The following is a 13,327-nucleotide window of genomic DNA, read 5'->3' on the forward strand; positions in this document are numbered from 1 at the left end:
CTTTTCATTTTCCCTGAAAAAAACAAGAGAATTGCCAGCGTTAATTACAACTGATCCACATTGCTAACATCAACATTAAGTAGAAACTACAGGTGATCTAAGAATGTATGACTGTAGAATTATTTTTCTGAAAAATCAATCCTGAAGCATCTATATACTAATTAAACTCTATGTCGGGAGGAAAATGGGCAATGACTTCTAGAAATGCTGATTAAAGTCACTGGGATTAAAAGGAACTAGATCTTTCCAGTTAAAATATCTCAATGGAAATCCGGCACAAAAATATCTAGATATTAGAAAATGTTGATGTCTTGTTAAAGTCCGAATCTTAGCAAAGAAAAACTAACAAGGAAATCATTACCAATAACACTTTGGGTGCGGCAAGTTACAAACTACACAAAGATTTCAAATGTCTGTGTACAATGCTGAACTAGCCCACAAAGAATTCAATTTCTGGGAGACGCACAATGTGTTACTCTTCAGTATAAACACCAAAATAGAACATTGTCTCTGCAGGTTGCTTTTCCTCAAGACATTCCTTCTGTGCAGCCCTCTCCCACAGTCAGACTAGGCTTTCCTGTATCCTGTAAGCTTCTCTTGCCTTATTACTCTCTTAGCACAAGAAAGTAACAAAGAAAAAGCTTCCCCCCCCTCTTTTTTTTTTTTTTTTTAAAGAAAACTTTTATAATAAATTCATGGCTGGCCAGCCCCAGGTCCTCCAGCCTTTAGAATGGTAGGCTATCTAGTTACAATTAGCAAATCATATTAACAGATTTTAAGTAAAATTATTAAATCATTTATTTACCCTGTACTAACAGCTAGACATTTCAATTAAAAGCAGTCATATTTCTTCAGTACCTGGACAAAATCTGAAGAAAACTCTGCTTAGGAAATAGCACTACAAACAAATAAAGTAACATTATTCTACAGTTTTTTGAAGCCTGGGACCCTGAAACAACATTTGTTAATCTTCAGAAAACTGCATTGCCTTCACTTTTTAAAAGGGCAGCTTAAATCATCCAGCAATTTTCTGTCAGAAATTTATGGGATGAATGGAAATCTCAAATTTTGCTCAGCTCTAATATAAATCTTTTTATTTTATTGATTTTCCTCTAATCAGAACTCTATCCATTTAATAGGTAGATCATGGTAGCTCAGAATTTAGCAGATAGCCCACAGTGGTTACAGAAGTTTCACACCTCTTTTTTTTTATTTTTTTTTTTTAACTTTTCATATTTAGAATACAATCCAAAAAACTACTACTTAAGAAAACACCCAACACAGCTGGGGCTTTCCTATCTGATTACCATAAATAACTACAGGCAGAATTAATGCTGTGTTTTGTCCCATAATCCCTTCCTAATTCTAATCATTAAGCTTTCCTTCAATTCCATTTAGTCAATTCATCTAGACAGCTAAAGACGGCCTCTTTCAACTTGCTTTTTTACACCCTCTAACAAGGTACTCCATTTATTCATTTGCATAGCACTTTTGTTACTGAGATAGAAGTTTTCGTAGTCATTCTTCTGTTTCTTATCAACACTAGTTATGCTTCAAATCTAAAAACATCTTCTTTGTCAAGTTGCCCAATAATATTCTAGTTTTCACAGGCATAACTTCAAAATATAGGGACAAGCTATACAAAGAAAATGTGATGCAAAATGTATTATACTGGAAATGGCTGCCAGAGAGGCATAGTTACTCTATTTTTCTTTTGCTTAGGAACCACAACAGATAGTGAACTTGCAACAAATCACGACATTTCAAAATATTTTGGAATAAACAACTACTTCACTGTTAGAAAGTAGCGTGCACTTCATTCTTAAGGAATCTTACCAATAGCAGAGTCTTTCAAATGAATTGAACTGGAGCTGCTGGAGTTGTTCAACACATCCAGCTCATCATCTAATTCAGAGAACATATCTGCACATAAAAATGAAAGCAAAGAAGCTTTTAACCCAAATCTGACCAACATAATAGTACTCCTAATGCTTCTTTTTTTTTTGCTAATGACTACCTTTTTCAGAGTTGTCTGAAATGCTGTGATCCTCTACTAGGATTTCTTCATATGTTCTTTCCTCATCTTTTCCACATGCAGATCGACAGCTTTCAGCTGGGACATCAGTATTTTCTGAAAACTCACTTTTGCAACTGGCTGCTCTACTGCTGCGGCTATGAAGACTCAACTTCTTGTAATTTTTCTGACAAAGAACAAAAAGGAAACGTTACATATTGTCCTTATCCAGCACTCATTAGAAAACCTGCAAATCAAAGTGTCACTTGTGTATACACACACACATAAAAATACAGTTTTATGTATATAAATATATATAAATTTTATGTAAATACTTAGCTGTTAGTCCATGAGTACATGGTACCTGGTTCAGCCACTGATTCTAAATTTGGAGCAAAACTTTCAAACTCTTAGTCTAAAAAAAATATTTCTAGCCTTTACATAAAAGGTATCTTTGTTTTTGATGAAGGTATTTTCAGAACAAGCACTTAAAGTGAAAAAAAATGAAACAAATGCCAGACCAGAAATACTGAACAATACAAAAAATAAAAGACTGGACAAAGATAGTAGGGTCCCAGATATAAGCAATGGGTGATTTACTCTCTTCCAGCTTAGATAATAAACAGCAGTTTTTTCCAGTTCTGGACAATACAAAACCTGCACAACAGTCAAGATGGTCGTAAAAGATGAAATGAACGTGGTATGATGTGAAGCCAGAAAGATTCCCCAAGAATGGACTGACTAAATGTAGCAAGGGGTTCTTTAATGAGTATAAAATTCTGCTTTTGCTGTTCTCATTGTTTATAGCTTTTCCCTGATCTCTGTTATTGCTTCTATTTTAGAAAACAGACTGTTTCTACGATCTCTTTATATATTGTTCCAAGCTTTTTCATATAATTTTTGTGTGAAAAAGGAGAATAGGAAATAAACTATATAAAAAATCAGATCAAATAAATCAGAATCTTTAATATTAAAGTAACTTCAGGAGATAATACATTCGTAAATACTTGTATTCTTACCAAGTGCGTCAAAGACAATTTGGTCTGTATCTAAGACAATATTCTTCTAAAGTCTTTCCTATGAAGTATTTTTCCTTATTGGGACACAGCAGAATGGTGCATTCTGAAAACCCTTCCTCCTTCAGAAACCTAACTGCACCCCTGAACACTGACTATATCTCTGCCTGCAAAATGGTCTGCTCCAATTATTTTCTCATCTTTTGTTCTATTCCCAAAACTGTAACTTAATTTGTAAGAGATGGCTTGCCAGATTTTCTCTTTAAATTTGGGTGGGAAAAGATCGTTTTATACTTAAGTACCAGACTGAGCTTGTGTCCAAGATGTCACAATAGCAGTGACTGCAGTGCAGCATGGCAACCACTAAGTATGACTCTCAAGCTCACTTAAAGAGAGTAGTCTAGTCATGACATATAAGCATGCTTGTTATGCCCTGAACAATCAGTGCACAATTACTGAAGAGAACCAATTCATCTGTTCTACATCAAAGAAAACAAAGTAAAGAGAAGGCTCAAACTGCACAGATGTTTCAAACTTAAAACTCCTTTCAACATTGCCAATACTGAACCTCACACTCAAATGACTAATTGTTAACAATAACTTGTAAATGAAGTGGAGCTAAAGGGGAAAAGAAACAAAAAAAAAATCAAAACCACTGTTGTTACCAATTGGTGTCAGATCTAACTGCCACATCAAGATAGGAAACCTGTTTGAAAAGCCTGAACTGAATTCTGTAGACCTCATGATACATACAATCACCATACCTGCTACAGAAACTGTTCAGAGATGAATGAAATGCATCCTAAAGCAGTTATATAATCTGTAAAGCTATAACTTTGTCTATACATAAAATCTGGGCCATTTACATAATATCTGAACATAGAAAAATACAGTCTTTTATTACTAATCTGTGAATAATACATAAATTTACTGTGATATATTTTGCCCTACCTAGACAATAGCTAAAAATCTTCAAAAGTGAGATTATACACACTGTTGTTTCTCTTTTGAGTAGGATGCCTGACTGATTTGAAAGGACAAAAGTACACTGACTGGAGGAGGCTGGAATGTGAGTTCAATGTCACTTCTGCTTAGCATTGCAGTGGGACCATAAGGACCTACATAAGAATATCATAGAATGGTTAGGGTTGGAAGGGACCTTAAAGATCATCTAGTTCCAAACCCCCTGCCATGGGCAGAGAAATCCTCCACTACACCAGGTTGCCCAAAGACTCATCTAATCTGGCCTTGAACACTTCCAGGGATGGGGCAGCCACAACTTCTCTGGGCAACCTGTTCCACTGCCTCACCATCCTCAATGTAAAAAATTTCTTCCTTATATCTAATCTAAATCTGCCCTCTTTCAGTTTGAATCCATTGCCCCTTGTCCTGTCACTACACACCCTTGTAAAAAGTCTCTCTCCAGCTTTCCTGTAGGTCCCCTTTAGGTGCTGGAAAGCTGCTATAAGATCACCCCGGAGCCTTCTCTTCTCCAGGCTGAACAGCCCCAACTCTCTCAGCCTGTCTTCATAGCAGAGGTGCTCCAGCCCTCAGATCATCTTTGTGGCCCTCCTCAATATAAGGATATAAAGAACATAATTTTGTGAGATGAGCATGGAGAAAGTATTCTCCAACACTTTGAAACAAGCACTTCCATATCCTCAGAAAGACTTCTTTCAGATAAGCAGAAAGACAAATACTTAGTCTTTGAAGAAATCTGTTAAACTGTGGGATATTCAAAATACCACAAACATTGAAACATGAGTTAAATTGATATATATTCAGTTGAACTGTTCTCATACCTACACTTTATTCTAGAGTCCAGTATTTTACAAATCTTTCTGGAGGTTTCGTCAGTTCATCCAATTTATTTTCACATTTCCATAATAAACTAGTACCTCAGTTTCCCCATGGGTGCAATTGTTTGCTGCCTTTGTTGAAACAAACTCTGCTGTCTAGTATAAACAAATGCAGACCAAAAGGAAATCTAAGGGGAAAAGAGTCCCTGTGCAAAAACGTTCACATTGTAAACCAATTATTATTTTTCAGAATTCATCTTTATGACTGAGAAAAAGCACCTCTGGAAACACTTGAAATTTGTGTCCAAGCCATGAAGAAAAACCTCTGTCTACAAGCTGAGACTCTTCATCCATATCCTGTACTGTCTCTCTCTTCACTGGTTGCCATTACCACTGTAAAATCAGATATACTTTATTTTTTGAGAAGTGAAACCTAAATTGGTCTTTCTAGTTCCAACAGGAATATAATCTTTAATAAATTTAATAGTAAAAAGAAAAAAAATCCTATGTTTAAACAAAATAAAGATATTGATCTGTTGTTTAGCTCTATTTTGCCATATTGCTGTCCAGGAGAATTAACTTTTCTGTCTTCAAGAAACATAGAGCTCTCTAGCGGCATTTGCAAACAGTGTTTAATTAATCTTCTTTATTAGCGACAAGTAATTACTGTATTATACTAGTCAATTGAATTTCTGTTTCAAGAAAAAAAAATGGAACTACTTTCACTGTTAAACTATTTGTAAAAAACTAGAAGATAGCAATAAAATGAGTAACAGCTAATGAAATTGTCAGGAAAAAAAAACATACAAAACCAACATATTTCTTTCTCTAACACAGTAACAGCTCTTTTGCACTGGGAACAAGAAGTAGATGTTATTTATAATGGTTTTAGTAAGGGTTTTGACAATGTTTCTCATAACATCTTACCAGAAACCTAGGGATGTGTGACCTAGACAAAAATCACAGTTGGCTGTACAATTGACCATAAAAATTGTACTCAACTTGGTAACTAAACTGAAAATGGGTAGTGAGCACAATTTTTCAAGATCCCTTCTGACCTTGTTTGAAAAGCATTCACTGTTGTCACTGAATTACAATGATAATCTGCGTAATGGGATAGACCATTATATGTGCACAGACTGTGATACATTCACATCATATATCATATTACCATATATCCATCACACACAGCAAGTGACACGAGGTTTTGAAGAAAGCTTTGACAAAATGGAGGCACTAAAAGAACTGATGAAGTTTAAATAGGGAGAATGCAATGTTCTGTGACCAAGGAGAAAAAACTGTACAAATGCACAGACTGGGGAAGGACTGGTCAGACAGCACATCGGCAGGAAAAGATATGGGGATTTTAGTGGATCAGAAATAGAGCATGACTTAATGACACCACGCTGTTATGAAAAGGTAAACATCATACTTGGACGCACAGAGAGAATCACCTCCAAGAACTGTGTAACCTTTCTACTTGGTACCAATAAGGTTCTCAGTTGGAGAAATTGAGTCCAGTTTTGAACACTACACTTAAAAAATGTGGAGAGATGGCAAAGGAGAGAAATGAGAATAATCAGAGGTCTACAAAACACAACTTAGAAAAGACAGACAGAATTTGATTATTCAATCCATAGAAAAAGAATTACAGAGGGGAGAGCAAATAAAATAACTCTTACATATTTCCACTGTGGGGAAGACAGAAAGTAAGCAGTTTAACCTGCAACAAGTAAAATTTAGGTTAGACTTTAAGACAATCTACCAGTAATTAAGTGTTCAACTATTGCATCTATCTGGGATCCTGCAGAGAGAAGTAAGTGTTCATACACTACGTAACAGGTTTGAACTTGCTCAGTAAATGCAGTGTTCTGGGAACATTCCAGACTTAGTGCTCTTAGAGCAATTATGTGACACTTCAGAGCAGGTTTGAAAATCTCAGATGTCAAATACATCCTGTATATGCACATGCATATGTCCATCTAACATCTCCTGGAAACAAGACACACATAACACATCTACTGTCAAGCATACAAAGCAAGACCAACATTTTCTGAAAGCATCACACTAACTACACGCAAAGTAAACAGCACAGTGTGTAAGTGCTACGGGTATGCCCAGTATTTCCAATTATCTTCTGACAGTGCTTCAGGTATCCTGATGGTTTTCTAGACACTATCTTCAGATGGAAAAAAAAGACTCATGACTGCTGACTGTAAAGACAGTTTTTGCATTTTTGCTGGTTCCAAACTGTTGCCTAATTTGGCGTATTTTACCTTGGGAGAGACTTTGTATCACTTGACATTTTTATGACTGACTGGTCAAATACTTGTCAGGAGTGACAGGTGGCTCTAAGGCTTGGAGATGGACAAGATAATCTCTGACAACTCTTCCTGTTTTATATTCTGTGATTCTGTTAAAGTACTTTGATGCACTAACAAGTTGAAGCTGAATTAAATACATTATGGAATTGACCTTAATAGTTTGATCACATATTTTCACAGGTAGCAACCTGGCTGTGATGACTATTCTCTACATCCAATGATTCAAAAAAATTACACCTGAAAAACAGTTTTTGCATAATTATTTTATTCTTCAAATATAAATATTTTAAATCTAAAAAGGTGACTTTCTTCTTATCACACCAACTGCAATTTCTAACATTTAAACTTAAATTACAGTACCTGCTACATAAATGCCAAAACAGAACGGTGTCAGAACAGAATCGATGGAGTAAAAGGTGGAAGAAGAAAACAATTTGTGGAATTCTAAGCTTTTATGACATTCCTGAGTCCTCACTCATTTCCAAGGCAATGGTAATTGTATGTAGCAGTGCACAGACAGGCACTATTACTCAAATTTTTTAATACTTTTTAATAACCAATTTTTAATAAAAGTAGGAATTGAATATTCTAGCCTAACATAAAGATTAGACTATATTTCTGCAATATTAATAACCTGTTGCATTCTAAGAGTTTTAAAACAAAACATACTCTTTGCTTCAACCAATACAAAACCAGTTGTTGCATTCATATACGGTTGTTTTAAGGAAAAAAAAAATCTTTCATGCATTGATGAGCTGAATTGAGCAAAATACATATCTAAACACAAAGAAAAAAGATATTAAAACAAACGTTAATCCAATCTTTATGCCTTTTTTCGAGTTAAAAAAATAGATGACTTCAAATCAAATTGCTAATTAAGCACTACTTTGTAATGCATGTGGTGATGGTTACAAACTAAGATGATTATTAGCACAACAATTGCCAACAGTGTAGAACCGAATTTGTGTATGAGGGAAAATGACTTGATGAAAACACAGTTAAGTCGTTTTGTGTTTCTTTGCCTTTCAGACAGGTATGATCTTGCTCTCAGTTCTTCTAAAAACTTGAGGAAATTGATGGTTGCTTTTAATTACAAAAGTTGCGAGTAACCTGCAGGGTGGTTACAAAAGTATGGATCCTTAAACCATGAGCTTTAACCCTTCCTCCTTTGCCACACATCCCTGTAGATGAAGAAAAGATTGGGATAAAGAAAATCCATTTCTGTAGACAAAGAGTGGCAGCAGTAGCATGCTCTGTATTTACAGGCATTCCTACAAAAAGCTTCACAATTAGAAGACATCAGTTCAAGTGTGAAAACAGGAAATTGCAGCGAGTAACCTTGCTAATAAGCATTCTTGTGCATTTGAACATTAGGACAAAGCACTCTGCTAGCAGTGACTTAAATGGACCAGCTCAGACCCAGCACTGTTAATGACTTCTGACACCCTATTAGCCTTAACGAACAGTGGATTTGGAGCCACTCCACAGATCACGCTACACTCAGAAACAAAAGTGGTACCTACTTTTCCATTACATAAGAATTTAGTCTCCCATTACTCTGCATGACTGGGAACTTCATTTGAAAACATGGATTTGCATACATGTATTTTAAAATAAAACGTGTATTCTAGTTGCCTTATTAATACAAAAATTAAAATAAGCTTAAATTCCCAAAGAACATGGTATTACCAAAATCTGGTATAGAGAAAGAATGTGACAGAACATGTGTGTCATATGCACAGATCAGAGGTTCAGAAATTGAGAAAAGGAAGCTACTCTGATCAGCCAGGTAGACTGTCATGTCTGCCCATTTTTAATATATTGTCTGAGAGTAGCAGGAGGTACAAATGGCTCATATTTTGTTATATATTTTTAGCTGACAGACTCTGATTATAAAGCTTACAGTTTTCTCTCCCACATTCAAAATACAGGACAGATCTCAATAGCCATAATTCTATACTGGTTTAAGTATATTGATATTTTATATTAGAAAATCTGGCAATTATAAAAAAGTTATTCTAGTTATATATCAAATAGGAGAATAGAAATACAAATAGAACATACTGGTTTATCAAGGGCTTCTAATCTGAGTTAAAACCACTTCAGAATATATGCAGTAAACGAAACAATAGTGGATGCCCATGTAATTAAATACATATTTCCAAACTAATAAGTGATTTATTTTCAGCATTTTGCAAACAGCCAAAATAACATCTGTGTTTTTCAAATCTATATACCTAAAAAAAGCAATCAAATCATTATTCGGCTACCCTCTCATCTCTTTAAAGGAAAATATTAGAAAGATACTTTTATTATTACTTATATCAACTATTTTGAGACTCAGATTTGGCTTGGAACACAGAAAACTCAGCTTTGCCACTGTTCTGTTTGGTGACCTTCCACAAACTACCTTTTTCCTCTCCACCTTTTCCTAACCAGAGCATGAAAACACAATATTGATCTCCTTGAAATGAAAGGTACTATATAAGACATAATTACCACTATTATTATTACTTGTTCGAGTCCTCTATACTCCATGTTATATCAACAACCTCAATCTTTCAGAACTGAACACGTTAACTCTATTACACTTTTCATCCCTACATCTGCTTCTGTTCTTACATAAACAACAATTTCTACAGAAAACAAGGAAAGATAAGCATTTATGTGGGGAGATGATAATGATTCTTTTTATTAGGATTATTTTCAAGTGTGGATTTTATGCTATACTTGCCAAACAAGGTAACTACACTTCCCCAACATCATCTACTGACCTGCCTTTCAATTACCTACTTATTAGCTTCCATACTGGTTTTAAACTATTTACAAAACAGATTCCACTCAGGCTCCAAAAGATCTATGCTGCACAGTTTCATAAAGCAGGAAAGAGAGTACATCCTTTATTTCAGAAACATTCACAATATGACACAACTAGGATGAAAAAGGATGCCATAAGTATATTTTAGTAGAAAGGAAAAAAGGTATAAGATAGCTGGCTTCAACAAAACATTGAATTACACAGCAAAAACACTGAATTCTCTGACACCATGGAAAAATGACAAATTACCTGGCTGTGGAATCACTGGGCCCTTGACTAAGATGAATTAGGTTGTCCATACCTCACAGATTTTTTTATTTCAGGAACAGCTGCTTGAAATACTTCCCAGTACTTTTAGCAGAATATTGAGGGTTTTTTTCAAAAGTCAAACTTTCCAGGAATAATTATTGTCTGTATGAGAAATCCTCCAACTTCACAAAATTTTCCTACAATACAGGGAACAAGGAAACAACATGGCTCCTTCTGTTTCTAAGCCCTGTAGTACTCCTCTGAAGTCTGAAATATCTTAGCCTGATTTATTCTATCTTATTTACAGCAAGGACATACAATTAGGTCTGCCACTTCTCATTACCAAGCCATACTCCCCTCAGCTTCTGTAGCATTCTGGATCTTTGTCAGATGCTCCCATTGTATCTGTTTCTTTTAAGACACATAATAAAATATTCATTGCAGTGGAATTAGAATGACAGAAGAGAAGACTAACCACTAACCTTTCTTGAGAAGACTAACCACTATCCCACAAAATACAGAGATATTTTCCTTCTTGTTTTGTAGGTAGGTGTATTTTTCAAGTATTTGTACAAAACAGTAGTTCTTATATGTAAAGCTATTACTTCTATCATATCTGACAAGTATCTGGATAGAGCACTCTTCTCTCAAAGACAGGATAATTGCACTGAAATCCCAAATCAAGCAGCTTTCCATCTATGGTATGTTTTTTTTTTTCAAATTTCATCACAGTTATTCAAGAGAACAACTCTATCAAGTTATGAAAAAATAATTACATACAACAAACTTCCAAATGTGTAAAGAAAGAAAACTTAAAAACCATGGAAAAGAATTGCTCATACTATTTTAAGTTCTAAATCCTACTCTGTATCTCTCTTTCATCTCAGTACCTCTTACGTTTCAAATGACAGGAGTTTGCTAGGGGCTTTCTGGAAGTTTTTGGCATGCTTTATACTGAAAACAAATTGTATAAGGCAATTAATGATCTTGGACTGATAAGTCAAAAAACTACTGAAAAAAAATTATTAACAATTTCTACAAGTCTGATGTTTGGCCACGAAGGTGAAGACAAGATCATATTAAAAAAATCCATGAGTTTGGGACCAGGTGTTCCTGAAAACCTTTTTCCTACACAGAGGTTCTTCAGTGCAAACTACTGAGCCCTGATAAAAGGAATTAAGATACAATAGTTGGACAGACAAAAGTAGCTGTGTAAAAATATAACTTTGCTTCACGATTACTATAACAATAATTTTGACAGTGAGCTTTTACTACACAAAAACACTGTTCTTGTATTTTTTTTAAGTAAATTCTCTAAGATCATTCAGAAGTTTAGTTCTTTATGTGAAATACTGATGACCTTCGTGAAGAGTGCTTAAAACACAGCCTGAAGCAAATGGAAGAATCTTAAGAAGTATTTCTGCAGAACTGTATCAGACAGTAAGAAAACATGAGCAAATACCTTATCAGCATCACTGTTCTTTATTTAGCAATCTGCAATTAAAAATTATATTTGCGTAGGTTCCATTTTCTAGGTGTCATTGTTTGTGAATCATACACAAGATTATCCATTTGTTCCACCCTAGCCAAGTGTATATTCTCCTATTCACAAACTATTCACAAGTGTGCAGTAATAATTAAATGTTATCAGATTCTATCAAAACTGCAAGTACCTCCATAACAATGCCATTTTCCAACACAGAATTATATCCGTTTTTAAGATGCCATTATTTTTCCTGCATAAGCATGTCCATATAAAATGAATTAATACTTCATTAAAAATAAATTAAAGAGCCTGCATGGAAAAATGTTGCAAGAGGATGGGTCTTTTCATTTTGATTTATTTTCTGCTTTGTTGTACCTTATTTTCTCAGATATGGCAAACAATGATTAGAAAAAATAAAGCCTAATACATGTACTTACTTGTGATAAAATGGAAAGCTGATGGTGACAGGTTACAGCATTTCGATTAGCCTCCATGAAGTACCTCCAGCTTCGTCTCCTCTCTCGATCCAGTTTCTTCTCCAACATGAGATGAGAGGTGGATAAAACATCCAGGCATTTCATCATTACATCAGACAGCAGTGAGCTGACCTCCACTATGTCTGGACGTGCCTCTGCATCAGGAGTCAAGCATCTACAGAAAGCATATTCTCTAATTAAAGCTAATTATTTGTTTCTAAAAAACTGTTTACTACCTCCACATTCCTCTACTAGTATTTATCAAGTCACGCTGGCCAGCACTCTGCTCAAGCCTGCACGAGACAGTTTAACACTGTGCGGCGTTGGTATTGGCATCAGCTGGAACAATTACCTTTGGCATTTAAGGGGCATCGACCCAGACAGAACTGCTATGGGGGGGCTGCTGCTGTACACTTCCAGAAACACTAGGGAGCGCCTGAACGCCTCTTCCTGGGGCTGGGGGAGACATCGGCCTCCCTTGCAGAGACTGTGCTCTGGTCAAGGTGCTGCACCACTGGACAAAGCAGCTGTGAAAGAGATGAGCGTGCTGTCAGGAGGATTTACAGAATGAGAAGACCTTCATAGAGATGAGATCCCCAAACAATGCAAAGAAGGAGGAAAATCTAGGGATTACTCTCAAAGGAGCAGTGGATGGAGGCAGAAGAGGTAGACCACAGACTTGTGACTTCTGCCAACAGAAGGAAGGCTTTTCCTCTGACTACAGATATAGCATCACAGAACAGGTATAATTACCTAGGAACAGGTGAGGAAGAACTAGACCTAACAGAGGACACATCAGAGCCAGGTGAGCCTGAATCAAGTGTTCACATCACAAATAAAAAGAAGCAGCTGACAGTTGTTTAAGATTGAGGGAACAGAGGCATCCTTCTACTTGATCTGATTTGATGATTGCAAAGCCTGTTGCTTGTGAGGTGCTTGGATTCAAAACATTGTGGAGATGCTACCAAGACTCATCTGGCCCTTGGGTTATTATGCCTTGCTGCTTATTCATATGGGCACGAATGACACTACCAGGGCAGACCCTGAACATACCGAAAGGGACTACAGAGAACTGGGGTCAAGTGTGAAGGGCAGGGGGGCAAGGTGGTGATCTCAGTTCTTTCAGTGAGGGGGAAAGGCTCAAG

General features: G+C 35.8%; 1 protein-coding gene across 1 annotated transcript in view; it reads right to left on the reverse strand.

Moving 5' to 3' along the window:
* The window catches only part of NEK10 (NIMA related kinase 10), a 100,452-nt gene that overhangs the window by 26,740 nt on the left and 60,385 nt on the right, over positions 1-13,327 (reverse strand). The window contains 3 exon segments of the mRNA XM_086615156.1: positions 1,837-1,923; positions 2,018-2,201; positions 12,144-12,357. Coding sequence (XP_086471282.1) covers positions 1,837-1,923; positions 2,018-2,201; positions 12,144-12,357 — 485 coding nt within the window.

This window comes from Tauraco erythrolophus, chromosome 7, assembly GCF_009769465.1.
Source record: "Tauraco erythrolophus isolate bTauEry1 chromosome 7, bTauEry1.pri, whole genome shotgun sequence".
Taxonomy (NCBI): domain Eukaryota; kingdom Metazoa; phylum Chordata; class Aves; order Musophagiformes; family Musophagidae; genus Tauraco; species Tauraco erythrolophus.